The sequence below is a fragment of the Petromyzon marinus genome, chromosome 77, assembly GCF_048934315.1.
Source record: "Petromyzon marinus isolate PM22_M1 ecotype Great Lakes invasive population chromosome 77, UKy_Petmar_22M1.pri1.0, whole genome shotgun sequence".
In the NCBI taxonomy this organism is placed as follows: Eukaryota; Metazoa; Chordata; class Hyperoartia; order Petromyzontiformes; family Petromyzontidae; genus Petromyzon; species Petromyzon marinus.
The window spans coordinates 2,512,664-2,527,379 of NC_133743.1; the positions used below are offsets into that span (position 1 = coordinate 2,512,664).

General features: G+C 55.8%; 1 protein-coding gene across 1 annotated transcript in view; it reads left to right on the plus strand.

Annotated features, from left to right (window-relative positions):
* The window catches only part of LOC142905313 (uncharacterized), a 41,096-nt gene extending 29,069 nt beyond the window's left edge, over window positions 1-12,027 (plus strand). Inside the window, exons 10-13 of the mRNA XM_076056746.1 lie at window positions 2,539-3,438; window positions 9,015-9,053; window positions 9,921-10,182; window positions 11,810-12,027. Coding sequence (XP_075912861.1) covers window positions 2,539-3,438; window positions 9,015-9,053; window positions 9,921-10,182; window positions 11,810-11,997 — 1,389 coding nt within the window. The 3' untranslated portion in view covers window positions 11,998-12,027. The remainder of the gene's footprint in view (window positions 1-2,538; window positions 3,439-9,014; window positions 9,054-9,920; window positions 10,183-11,809) is intronic.
* Window positions 12,028-14,716: the final 2,689 nt, after the last annotated feature.

Below are 14,716 nucleotides of genomic sequence, written 5' to 3' on the forward strand. Positions count from 1 at the left end.
GGCTAGGAGATGTTGACTACCTCGCCTGGTGTACAGGAGGTCGTGGGTTCGATCCTGACCTCTGACGATGCCTGCTGCTGCTGCTACCGCTGCTGTATATTTGAAGTCTGCGCGTCTCTATCATCACCATCATCATCACGGTGGCTAGGAGATGTTAACTCCCTCACCTGGTATACAGGAGGTCGTGGGTTCGATCCCGACCTCTGACGATGAAGCCTGCAGCTGTATATTTGAAGTCTGCGTCTCTCTCTCTCTCATCATCATCGTCATGGTGGCTAGGAGATGTTGACTGCCTCGCCTGGTGTACAGGAGGTCGTGGGTTCGATCCCGACCCTGACGATGCCTGCTGCTGCTGCTGTATATTTGGAGTCTGCGTCTCTCTCATCATCACCATCATCATCACGGTGGCTAGGAGATGTTGACTACCTCGCCTGGTACACAGGAGGTCGTGGGTTCAATCCTGACCCTGACAATGCCTGCTGCTGCTGCTGTATATTTGGAGTCTGCGTCTCTCTCTCTCATCATCATCATCACGGTGGCTAGGAGATGTTGACTACCTCGCCTGGTCTACAGGAGGTCGTGGGTTCGATCCCAACCCCTGACGATGAAGCCTGCAGCTGTATATTTGAAGTCTGCGTCTCTCTCATCATCATCACGGTGGCTAGGAGATGTTGACTATCTCGCCTGGTACACAGGAGGTCGTGGGTTCGATCCTGACCCTGACGATGCCTGCTGCTGCTGCTGCTGTATATTTGGAGTCTGCGTCTCTCTCTGTGTCTCTCTCCCCGTGGTTGTCGCTGCGTAGATTTGTCCCTCGGTCTCCCCACCTCCGGTTTTTCCCCTCCGCATTTAGAATCAACGTCACTGCGCGTTTTAGAGTCCTGTGGCCGCTGATGTACATTTCCCCGTGGCGATGATGGCGACGACGACGACGACGACGATGATATCAGCCGCTTGGTAGAGCGGCTATCAAGTTGTGATGTGCGGGTCGCTTGTCTGAACAAGGAGATACAGCAGCAGCAGCAGATCAGTGGGGACTTACAACCTGGTAACATTCAACTTGGTTTAGTCTTAGTGTGGGTGTCTATGGGTGTGGGTCTCTGTGGGTCTGTGGGTCTCTGTGGGTGTTTGTCTCTGTGGGTCTGTGTGGGTCTCTGTGAGTGTGGGTCTCTGTGGGTCTCTGTGAGTATGGGTGTCTGTGCGTCTCTGTGGGTCTCTCTGAGTATTGGTCTCTATGGGTCTCTATGAGTGTGGGTCTCTGTGGGTCTCTGTGGGTCTCTATGGGTCTCTATGTGTCTCTGTAGGTCTCTGTGGGTCTGTGATGATGATATCAGCCGCTTGGTAGAGCGGCTATCAAGTTGTGACGTGCGGGTCGCTTGTCTGAACAAGGAGATACAGCAGCAGCAGCTGCAGATCAGTGGGGACTTACATCCTGGAAACAGGCGTCGTGGTGACGTCACCGCCACTCAGTGGCGAATGGCGGTTGCTGTTGTTGTATGGGTCTCTATTAGTGTGGGTCTCTGTGGGTGTGAGTCTCTGTGGGTCTGTGTGGGTCTCTGTGAGTTTGTATTGGTCTCTGTGGGTCTGTATGGGTCTCTATGAGTGGGTCTCTATGGGTCTGTATGGGTCTCTATTAGTGTGGGTCTCTGTGGGTGTGTATGGGTCTCTATGGGTATGAGTCTCTGTGGGTCTGTGTGGGTCTCTGTGAGTTTGTATTGGTCTCTGAGTGCGGGTCTCTGTGGGTTTCTGTGGGGCTGTGAAAGTGTTGTGGGTCTCCGTGAGTCTCCGTGGGTCTCCGTGGGTCTCCGTGGGTCTCGTCGATAGCACCGTGACGACCTTGAAGCTCGCCACGTTGACGACCTTTGAAGCGCGCCGCGTTGACATTGACGACCTTGAAGCTCACCACGTTGACCTTGAAGCTCGCCGCGTTGACGTTGACGACCTTGAAGCTCGCCGCGTTGACGACCTTTGAAGCTCGCTGCGTTGACGACCTTTGAAGCTCGCCGCATTGACGTTGACGACCTTGAAGCTCACCGCGTTGACGTTGACGACCTTGAAGCTCACCGCGTTGACCTTGACGACCTTTGAAGCTCGCCGCGTTGACGTTGACGACCTTTGAAGCTGACGACCCTTGAAGCTCGCCGCTTTGACCTTGACGACCTTGAAGCTCGCCGCGTTGACGTTGACGACCCTTGAAGCTCGCCACGTTGACGACCTTTGAAGCTGACGACCCTTGAAGCTCGCCGCGTTGACGACCTTGAAGCTCGCCGCGTTGACGTTGACGACCTTGAAGCTCATCGCGTTGACGACCTTGAAGCTCACCGCGTTGACCTTGACGACCTTGAAGCTCACCGCGTTGACGTTGACGACCTTGAAGCTCATCGCGTTGACGACCTTGAAGCTCGCCGCGTTGACGACCTTGAAGCTCGCCGCGTTGACCTTGACGACCTTGAAGCTCGCCACGTTGACCTTGACGACCTTTGAAGCTCGCCGCGTTGACCTTGACGACCTTGAAGCTCACCGCGACGGGTGCTCCAGGTGCAGGCGGCGGTAGGCCGGCCGGACTACGCCGACGCCGCGGAGGAGAAGGAGGTGGCGGTGGTGGTTGTGGAGAAGAAGAAGAAGAAGGAGAAGAGGAGGAGGAGGAGGAGGAAGAGGCGAGGAGGAGACCCGCGGGACGACGACGAGGCGGAGGAGGCGGAGGAGGCGGAGGAGGAGGAGGCGGCGGCGGTGCCGGAATATTCGCCGGGCAAACCGCAGGTCCCGGCGTCTGCTCCGGGCGGGGCGGCGACGGAGACGGAGGAGACTGAGGCGGAGGAGGAGGAGGAGGAGGAGGAGGCGGAGGAGGAGGCGAGGAGGAGGAGGAGGACGACGACGAGGAGGAGGAGGAGGAAGCGGAGGAGGAGGAGGCGGGAGAGGAGGGGTGAGGAGGAGGCGGAGGAGGAGGCGGAGGAGGAGGAGGAGGCGGAGGAGGCGGTGGAGGAGGAGGTGGAGGGGTCCTCGTGGAGTCGCGTGGACAGGGGCAGGGCGGGCGCCGTGAGGGGTGGGGGGTGCCCTGGAGCGGCGGCCGATGACGCTGCGGTGGTGGCGAGCGGTGGTGGTGGTGGCGGCGGAGGCGGTGGAGGCGGTGGCGGTTGTGGCGGTGGTGGTGTAGCTGGAGGGGCTTCGGTGGTGGTGGGCGACGGCGCGTCGGCCGGAGGAGCGAAGGAACGGAGGAGGCCGGCGGCCGTTGCCGATGGCGATGATGTTGCCCGCGGCAACGGCGACGGCGACGATGACGACGACGACGTGGTCGTCAACAACAGCGGCAGCAACGGCGGCGGTGGCAGGGCCGCACGGTTGCTGGCAACTCGTTCAGCTTCTCAGCAGCAGCAGCAGCAGAAGAGGCCGAGGGTGGACGCTGCCTCTCACTTGCTGGGGCCACCAGCTGCTAAACGGGTGGGTGGTGTGGGTGGTGTGGGTGGTGTGGGTGGTGTGGGTGGTGAGGGTGGTGTGGGTGGTGAGGGTGGTGTGGGTGGTGAGGGTGGTGTGGGTGGTGAGGGTGGTGAGGGGCGTGGTGTGGGTGGTTTGGGTGGTGTGGGTAGTGTGGGTGGTGTGGGTGGTGTGGGGGGTGGTGTGGGTGGTGTGGGTGGTGTGGGTGGTGATGGTGGTGTGGGGCGTGGTGTGGGTGGTGTGGGTGGTGAGAGTGGGGTGGGTGGGGTGGGTGGGTCGTTTGGGGGTAGGTGTGGGTGGCCAAACAACCCCCTACCTCCTCGCGGTGCCGGACGGGCAACTCTGTCGTGGACAGTGCTGTGGGGGGAGGTCCAATTTCGAGTGGCTCCTCCCCTCATGGCATCTGTGTCCACCACAGTGGCTAAACGGGGGCTCTGGATGGGTGCGAGGGGCTGGTAACCCCTCCACCTTCAATTCATTACCACTAAACCACGAAATAATATCAAACGAAGCTTGTGCCGGAGGCCCCGGGGGGACGGGCGTCCATGACGTCTCCTGGCCAAACCCCAATTGGCAGAGCCAGGAGACTGAATCTCTACCCTCGGGGCTCCTCCAGAAGCAGAAAAAAGTCGCTACGGATGTCCACGTGGAATGTTCGAACTCTCACTGCGGAGGAGAGGCTGCCACTCCTCTGTCGGGAGCTGGACCGGTACTGCATGGATCTCTGTGGTATTCAGGAGGTCCGGTGGACCGGTTCTGGCTCCTGCCACCATGAGGGATGGACAGTCCTCTACTCGGGGCAGTAGACTGCCCAACAACAGGGAGTGGCTCTTTTGAACAAAATAATGAAGGGGGCGTGGGAACGTGGCGGTGAGGTGTGGGAAGCTGTAAGCCCCAGGCTACTTTGGGCTCGCCTTCCCATCAACCAGAGGCGAGGTCGTGGATACTTATGCCCCCACTGAAGACGAATATCCGTGGAGGGATGCAGGCAAGGCTGATGAGTCGGATGCCTTCTGTGACCTGTCACAGGTGCTTGCTAATGTGGCCCCTCGGGATAGAGTCATCCTGTTGGGTGACTTTAATGCCTGAGTTGGCACCTGGTTTGAAGTGATTGGAAGGCATGGGCCAGATCAGCTCAATAACAACAGTAGGTGGCTGCTAGACTTTTGTTTAGCCCATGGGCTTGTAATTACCAACGCGCTGTTCCGGCATCAGTGCATCCACACAACATCACGGATGCATGCCGGGTCCAAGCAAGAACATCTGCTGGACTACGTAGTGACGGACACCAGGACCTACCGTGGAGCTGATCTGCCCACTGATCATCGACTTGTCATCTGTAAGATGCGTCTGCCATTCTTCCACTCCGGTGGTGGGTGTACACCCAGGACCCCATTCAAATCTAAGGTGGCCTGGTCTCAGCTAGCTGATGAAAGTCGCAAGCGAGAATTTCATCATCGCCTGCGGCAGGGGTTGGCATCGTCCCCCACTCCTGATGTCGAGGGTAAATGGGCGAGGTTTAGGACTGTGACTCATGCAGCTGCAATGGCTGCCTTGGGTACACGGTCCAGACCTCCACAGAGACCCTGGCTTACAGAGGAGGTGTTCAGGCTGCCTGAGAAAAAGCGACAGGCCCACTCTGATCGTCTACAGCATCCCACCTCAGAGAATGAGGAGGGGCGAGGTTTAGGACTGTGACTCATGCAGCTGCAATGGCTGCCTTGGGTACACGGTCCAGACCTCCACAGAGACCCTGGCTTACAGAGGAGGTGTTCAGGCTGCCTGAGAAAAAGCGACAGGCCCACTCTGATCGTCTACAGCATCCCACCTCAGAGAATGAGGAGGCTTACCGCAGCCTTCGCTCGGAGGTTCAGAAAGCCGTGAGGCGCTGCAAGGATGGGTGGTGGTGGCGGGTTGCTGAGGAGATGGAGACTGCCTCGATCACAAATCAATCTTTAATTCCATCAAAAAAGTAACTTGTAGTGCTACAGCTATCACCATCATTAGGGGAAAATACGGCAATCCAATCTCCGACCCTCAGGAACAGGTTTGCAGATTTGCTGAGCATTTCTGTGAGGTCCTGGGGGAGGGGAAATCCCTCAGCCAGGAAAACATCGTGGCACATAGTGAGGATGACCCTGCTGAGGCAGCGGTGCCTCAAATATTGGAAGAAGTCACCCCCTGTGAGTGGCTGGCTGAGGTGCCATCTGTTGAGGAAGTACTGAAGGCGATCCAGAGCCTGAGACCAGGAAAGGCAGCGGGCAGAAATTATCTCCCAAGGGAAATGCTGAGGGAGGGTGGCGTTTGTGCACAGACTGCCCTATATGACATCATAACAACAGTCTGGACCAATGTACGGGTTCCGCAGGATTGGAAGGATGCCCTGGTGGTCCCCCTCTTTAAGAAGGGGGACCGCACAGACTGTAACAACGACAGGGGCATCTCACTCCTCAGTGTGCCGGGAAAGGTCCTGGCAAGGATTATTCAACATCGCCTTGCCAGGCACGCTGAGGAGAGGATTGCGGAGCCCCAATGCGGTTTCAGGAAAGGGCGTTCCTGCACAGATGCCATATTTTCTGTCTGTCTGCTACAGTAAAGGTGTAGGGAATTCCAACAAGACCTACATCTCTGCTTTATTGACCTGGTCAAGGCCTATGATACCATCAGTAGGCCTGGGCTCTGGGTTGTTCTTGGTGCTTTCGGAGTCCCAGACCCTCAGCTCACGATCATTAACGACCTTCATGATGGTGAGCGGGCCCGGGTAAAACTATGTGGCCAGGAGTTGGAGCCATTCCCTGTTCAACTTGGAGTGCGACAGGGATGTCCTCTGGCTCCCACATTATTTTACAACTGTTTCGACCACGTAGTTCGTGAAGCCTTCGATGGCTGTACTGGAGGAATTTCCATCTGGTATAGATACAATGGGAGGCTGATCAATGCCCAGGTGCGGTCAAAGGATGGCTCCCTATTGGTCAACCATGTTATGTATGCCGATGATCTGGTAATTGCTGCTCAATTACCAGATGGAGGCGCTGCTGCTGAACCTGGAGCGTGCCACTAAGAGGTGAGGCCTTACCATCGGCCCCACCAAAACTAAGCACCTGCCTGGGTATTTTGTACCAATCGGTGATGGGGCAGTTGTGGAGAGAGTGGAGAGTTTCCCATACCTGGGCAGTGTGCTCATGACCGGCTCCAGTTTAACAGCAGAGGTCTCACTCCGAATCAGTCGAGTGGCAATATCTTTTAATCGGTTGTGTAACGCTGTGTGGAAGCTACCTGGTCTGTCGCTCTGCACGAAGCTTCAGGTTTTCTCGGCCACGGTCATTCCCTCCCTTCTCTTTGCTTGCGAAACGTGGACCCCCCTAATGGAACATCTTCGCCGGTTAGAAACATTTAGGCTAGCCTGCCTACAATCCATCCTGGGTTTAACCAGGCTGGATTGTGTGAGGAGCTCACAAATCCTTGAAAGATCTGGGCAAGGTCCCATCGGTGAGCTCCTCCGGCAGGCAAGGGTGCGCTTGCTGGGTCATGTAGGCCGCATGCCCTGCCACTGCATGCCGAAACAGCTTTTGTTCGGCCGGATCGAGGGGGCTAAACGAACACGGCACGGGCTAGAGAAGAGATGGAGTGATGTGGTACAGGAGGACGTGGAGCTGAGTGGACTTGCCGATGACCGGTACCAGCGGTGTCAAGATCGGCCTCTGTGGAGGAGGCTCGTGAAGGACGCTCCTGGGCAGTTAGAGGCAGTCGCCCTCCAACAACAAAGGAGGGCGGAGGAGTGACGCTCACAACAATGAGCGGAGCGCCGGGTGGCTAAAGCACAGCAGGTTGGCACAGTAGGGGGCACAGGTCATCTCAGTCATCTCAGTCAGTCGACCTGTGGCACCTGGGTCTGCCCCGTGACCTGCCAGCGGGCGTTCGACACTTCACGTGGCCTCAAGGTGCACATGGCCTGGCACAAGCGTCATGGTGACCTCACCTCCACTTAGTGGCGATTGGCGGTTGTTGTTGTTGTGTGTGTGTGTGGGCAAGTGTGTGTGTGGTTGGCTGTGGGAAGGTCGGGGCGCTATAGGTGGGCGGGTGTGGGCGGGTGTGGGCGAGTGGGTGTGTCGTGTTATGGGTGTGTGTGGGTGGCTGTGGGGGGGTGGGGGGTGGGTGGTGTGGGTGTGAGTGCGTGTTCGGGTGTGGGTGATTAGTGTTGGTGGCTGTGTGTGTGGGTGAGCGGTTTGGGTGAGAGTGGGTTGGTGGGAGATTCGGGGGTTTAGGTGCTATGTACACACTAACACACACACTAACACACACACTAACACACACACACTAACACACTAACACACACTAACACACACACTAACACACACACTAACACACACACTAACAACAACCGCCATTCGCCACTAAGTGGCGGTGACGTCACCACGACGCTTGTGCCAGGCTATGTGCACCCTGAGGCCACGTGAAGTGTCGAACGCCCGCTGGCAGGAGGTCACGGGGCAGACCCAGGTGCCACGGGTCGACTGACTGAGATGACTGGCTGATGCACCACATGTGCCCCCTACTGTGCCAACCTGCTGTGCTTTAGCCACCCGGCGCTCCGCTCGTTGTTCTGAGCGTCGCTCCTCCGCCCTCCGTTGTTGTTGGAGGGCGACTGCCTCCAACTGCCCAGTAGCATCCTTCACGAGCCTCCTCCACAGAGGCCGATCTTGACACCGCTGGTACCAGTCATCGGCAAGTCCACTCAGCTCCACGTCCTCCTGTACCACATCACTCCATCTCTTCTCTAGCCCGTGCCGCGCCCGCTTAGCCCCCTCAATCCGGCCAAACAAAAGCTGTTTCGGCATGCGGTGGCTGGGCATGCGGGCTACATGACCCAGCCATCGCAGCCTTGCCTGCCGGAGGAGCTCACCGATGGGACCCTGCCCAGATCTTTCAAGGATTTGTGAGCTCCTCACACAATCCAGTCTGGTTAAACCCAGGATGGATCGTAGGCAGGCCAGCCTAAATGTTTCTAACCGGCGAAGATGTTCCATTAGGGGGGTCCACGTTTCGCAAGCGTAGAGAAGGGAGGGAATGACCGTGGCCAAGAAGACCTGAAGCTTAGTGCGGAGCGACAGACCAGGTAGCTTCCACACAGCGTTACGCAACCGATGAAAAGATATTGCCGCTCGACTGATTCGGAGTGAGACCTCTGCTGTTAAACTGGAGCCAGTTAATTACCACGAAACCACGAGTTAAACTAACACACACACTAACACACACACACACTCACACTAACACACACACTAACACACACACACACTCACACTAACACACACACTAACACACACACTAACACACACACTAACACACACACTAACACACACACTAACCCACACACTAACACACACACTAACACACACACTAACACACACACACACACTAACACACCAACACTAACACACCAACACTAACACACCAACACTAACACACACACACTAACACACACACTAACACACACACTAACACACACACTAACACACACACTAACACACACTAACACACATGTTAGTATGTTATTGTTGATGTGGTTGTTGTATTTTTTGCAGTTTCGGGCAGAGCCTACAGAGAGGGTGGAGCGAAAGAAGGTGATGGGCCATCAACATCACCACCATCACTACCATCACTACCATCACCACCATCACTACCATCACTACCATCACCACCATCACTACCACCATCACCACCATTACTACCATCACCACAATAAACATCATCACCACACTCATCATCAATATCACCCCTATCATAACCACCATCACTAACCACTACCATCAACATCCCCGCTACCACCATCGCCATCACTACCATCACCACTACCACCACCATCAACATGGTCACCACCACCACAACCACCATCATCACCACCATCACCACCATCACCACCACCATCAACATGGTCACCATCACCACTGCCACAACTACCACAACAACCACCACCATCAATACCACAACCACTACCACCATTTCCACCACCATCAACATCATCACCACTTCCATCACCACTTCCATCACCACCACCATCAATATCACCATCATTACCACCACAACCATCATTACCACCACCATCATCATTACCACCACAACCATCATCATTACCACCACCACCATCATCATTACCACCACCATCATCATCATTACCACCACAACCATCATCGTTACCACCACCATCATTACCACCACTATCACCATCATAGTGCTTGTTGTGGTGGTTGCGGTGGCTGATGTGGTTGTTGTTGCGGTAGTTGTGGTGATTGTGGTTGTTGTTGTGGTAATTGTGATTGTTGTGGTGGTTGTTGTTGTGATTGTGGCGATTGTGGTTGTTGTTGTGATTGTGGTTGTTGTTGTGGTGATTGTGGTGGTTGTTGTGGTGGTGGTTGTGATTGTGGTTGTTGTTGTGGTGATTGTGGTTGTTGTTGTGGTGATTGTTGTTGCGGTTGTTATGGTTGTTGCAGAGGCGGAGAGTGGAGTTGAGTGAACCTGAGGATGAACCACAACCACCACCACAACAACCACAACCACAACAACCACCGCACAGCTACAATGGCGGGCGAACACAACAACCACAGCAACAACCACAACAACGCCACCACCGCCAACACCACAACCAGCAGCAGCAGCAGCAGCGGCAGCAGCTACAACAACAGCAACAACCGAAAGCCACAACCAGAGTTGTTGCTGCAACAACCACAACAACCTCACAGCCGGAATTCACAGGTGAGGGCTAGCCGGTTGTTGTTGTGTGGTGGGTTGTTGTTGGGTTGTTGTTTTTGTGTTGGGGTTGTTGGATTTTTCTTGTTTTTGGGTTGTTGTGTTTGGTTGTTGGTTTGATGTTGTGTTGGGTGGTTGCTGTGTTGGGTTGTTGTGTTGGGTTGTTGTGTTGGGTTGGTTTGTTGTTGTGTTGGGTTGTTGTTATTGTTGTGTTGGAGTTGTTGGTTTGATGTTGTGTTGGGTTGTTGTGTGGGGTTGTTGTGTTGGGTTGTTGTGTTGGGTTGTAGGTTTGATGTTGTGTTGTTGGGTTGTTGGTTTGATGTTGTGTTGGTTTGTTGTTGTGTTGTGTGGGGTTGTGTTAGGTTGTTGGTTTGATGTTGTGTTGGTTTGATGTTGTTGTTGTGTTGGGTTGTTGGTTTGATGTTGTGTTGGTTTGTTGTTGTTGTGTTGGGTTGTTGTGTTGGGTTGTTGTGTTGGGTTGTTGGTTTGATGTTGTGTTGGGTTGTTGTGTGGGGTTGCTGTGTTGTTGTTGTGTGGGGTTGTTGGTTTGTTGTTGTGTTGGTTTGTTGGTGTGTTGGGTTGTTGTTGTGTTGGGTTGTTGGTTTGTTGTTGTGTTGGTTTGTTGGTGTGTTGGGTTGTTGTGTTGTTGATGTTGTTGTGTTGGATTGTTGGTTTGATGTTGTGTTGTGTTGTTGTTGTGTTGGGTGGTTCTGTTGTTGTGTTGTTGGTTTGATGTTGTGTTGTTGTTGTGTTGGGTGGTTGTGTTGTTGTGTTGTGTTGTTGGTTTGATGTTGTGTTGGTTTGTTGTTGTGTTGGGTTGTTGTTATTGTTGTGTTGGGGTTGTTGGTTTGATGTTGTGTTGTTGGGTTGTTGGTTTGATGTTGTGTTGTTGGGTTGTTGGTTTGATGTTGTGTTGGTTTGTTGTTGTGTTGGGTTGTTGTGTGGGGTTGTGTTGGGTTGTTGGTTTGATGTTGTGCTGGTTTGTTGTTGGTTTGATGTTGTGTTGGTTTGTTGGTGTGTTGGGTTGTTGTGTTGTTGTTGTGTGGGGTTGTTGGTTTGTTGTTGTGTTGGTTTGTTGGTGTGTTGGGTTGTTGTGTTGTTGTTGTGTTGGGTTGTTGGTTTGTTGTTGTGTTGGTTTGTTGGTGTGTTGGGTTGTTGTGTTGTTGATGTTGTTGTGTTGGATTGTTGGTTTGATGTTGTGTTGTGTTGTTGTTGTGTTGGGTGGTTCTGTTGTTGTGTTGTTGGTTTGATGTTGTGTTGTTGTTGTGTTGGGTGGTTGTGTTGTTGTGTTGTGTTGTTGGTTTGATGTTGTGTTGGTTTGTTGTTGTGTTGTTGTGTTGTTGTTGAATTGTTGCTTTTGTTAGGTTGTTGCGTTAATGTTGTGGGAATGTTGTCGAGTTGCCATGGTAACTATGCTGTGGTTGTTGTTGTTGTTGTCCTGGGGCTGGCACAGGCCATGTTGCCGTGGCGACGTTGTTGTGGTTGTCGAGGTAACATTGTGGTTGCCGTGGCGACGTTGCTGTGGTTGCCGTGGCGACGTTGCGGTGGTTGCCATGGTAATGTTCTTGTGGTGATGTGGTTGTTACCATGGTAACGTTGCTGTGACTGCCGTGGTAACTTTTTGTGGTTGTAGCCGTCCCCCGGGGTCGTGCGGCCCGCGTTGCCGTGGTTACGCTGCAGTGCCCCGCGCCCCTCCCCCCGGTCTCCACGGCAACGCTGAGGCGCAGCCAGCGGCACACCCGTCTCCACGGCAACCAGGAGAATCGTCTCCACGGCAACCGCACCTGGGCCAAGGTACCCCTGGAGACCCGGCCATTGTGAACACCACCAACCCACCCACCTACACACCCACCAACTCACCAACCCACCCACCCACCAACCCACCCACCAACTCACCAACCAACCCACCCACCAACCCACCCACCAACCCACCCATCAACCCACCCAACAACACACCAACCCACCCACCAACCCACCCAACAACCCACCAACCCACCCACCAACTCACAAACCCACCCACCCACCAACCCAACCAGCAACCCACCCACCAACCCACCCACCAACCCACCCACCAACCAACCCACCCATCAACCCATCCACCCACCCACCAACCCACCCAGCAACCCACCCACCAACCCACCCACCAAACCACCCACCAACCCACCCACCAACCAACCCTTTCACCAACCAACCCACCCACCCACTAACCCACCCACCAACCCACCAACCAACACACCCACCAAGCCACCGACCCACCCACCAACCCACCCACTAACCCACCAACCAACCCACCCACTAACCAACCCACCAACCAACACACCCACCAAGCCACCAACCCACCCAGCAACCCACCCACCAACCCACCCACTAACCCACCAACCCACCCACCAACCCACCCAGCAACCCACCCACCAACCCACCTACCAACCCACCAACCCACCCACCAGCCCACCAACCAACCCACCCACCAACCAACCCACCCACCAACCCATTCACCCACCAATCCACCAACCAACCTTCCCACCCACTAACTAACCCACCCACCCACCAACTCACCCAGCAACTCACCTACCAACCAACCCACCAACCCACCCACCAACCTATACACCCACCCACTAACCCACCAACCCACCCACCCACCAACCCACCAACCAACCCACCCACCAACCCACCCAGCAACCCACCCACCAACCCACCCACCAAACCACCTACCAATTCACCAACCAACCCACCACCAACCCACTCACCAACCAACCCACCCACCAACCCACCAACCAACCAACCAACCCACCCACCAACCCACCCACCAAACCACCCACCAACCCACCCACCAACCAACCCTTTCACCAACCAACCAACCCACCCACCCACTAACCCACCCACCAACCCACCAACCAACACACCCACCAAGCCACCAACCCACCCAGCAACCCACCAACCCACCCACTAACCAACCCACCCACCAACCCACCCAGTAACCCACCCACCAACCCACCTACCAACCCACCCACCACCCACCAACCAACCCACCCACCAACCCATTCACCCACCAATCCACCAACCAACCTTCCCACCCACTAACTAACCCACCCACCAACCCACCCAGCAACTCACCCACCAACCCACCTACCAACCAACCCACCAACCAACCTATACACCCACCCACTAACCCACCAACCCACCCACCCACTAACCCACCAACCAACCCACCAACCCACCCAGCAACCCACCAACCCACCCACCAAACCACCTACCAATTCACCAACCAACCCAACACCAACCCACTCACCAACCAACCCACCCACCAACCCACCAACCAACCAACCCACCAACCAACCCACTCACCAACCCAAACCACCAACCCACCCACCAACCAACCCACCCACCAACCCACCCACCAACCCACCACCCACACCAACCCACCCACCAAACCCCCTACCAACCCACCCACCAACCCACCCACCAATCCATCCACCAAACCCCCTACCAACCCACCCACCAACCCACCCACCAACCCACCAACCCACTAATGAACCCACCCACCAACCCACCAACCAACCCACCCACCAACCCACCCACCAACCCACCCACCAACCCACCAAACAACCCACCCACCAACCCACCAACCAACCCACCCACGAACCCATCAACCAACCCACCAACCCACCCACTAAACCACCTACCCACCCACTAAACCACCTACCAACCCACCCACCAACCCACTCACCAACCCACCCACCAACCCACCCACCAACCCACCCACCAACCCACCCACCAACCCACCACCAACACACCCACCAACACACCCACCAACCCACCCACCAACCCACCAACCCACCAACCCACCCACCCACCAACCCACCCACCAACCCACCAACCAACCCACCAACCCACCCACCAACCCACCCACCAACCCACCCACCAACCCACCCACCAACCCACCAACCAACCCACCCACTAAACCACCTACCCACCCACTAAACCACGTACCAACCCACCCACCAACCCACCACCAACCCACTCACCAACCCACCCACCAACCCACCCACCAACCCACCCACCAACCCACCCACCAACCCACCCACCAACCCACCAACCAACCCACCCACCAACCCACCAACCAACCCACCCACGAACCCATCAACCAACCCACCAACCCACCCACTAAACCACCTACCCACCCACTAAACCACCTACCAACCCACCCACCAACCCACTCACCAACCCACCCACCAACCCACCCACCAACCCACCCACCAACCCACCCACCAACCCACCACCAACACACCCACCAACACACCCACCAACCCACCCACCAACCCACCAACCCACCAACCCACCCACCCACCAACCCACCCACCAACCCACCAACCAACCCACCAACCCACCCACCAACCCACCCACCAACCCACCCACCAACCCACCCACCAACCCACCAACCAACCCACCCACTAAACCACCTACCCACCCACTAAACCACGTACCAACCCACCAACCCACCACCAACCCACTCACCAACCCACCCACCAACCCACCCACC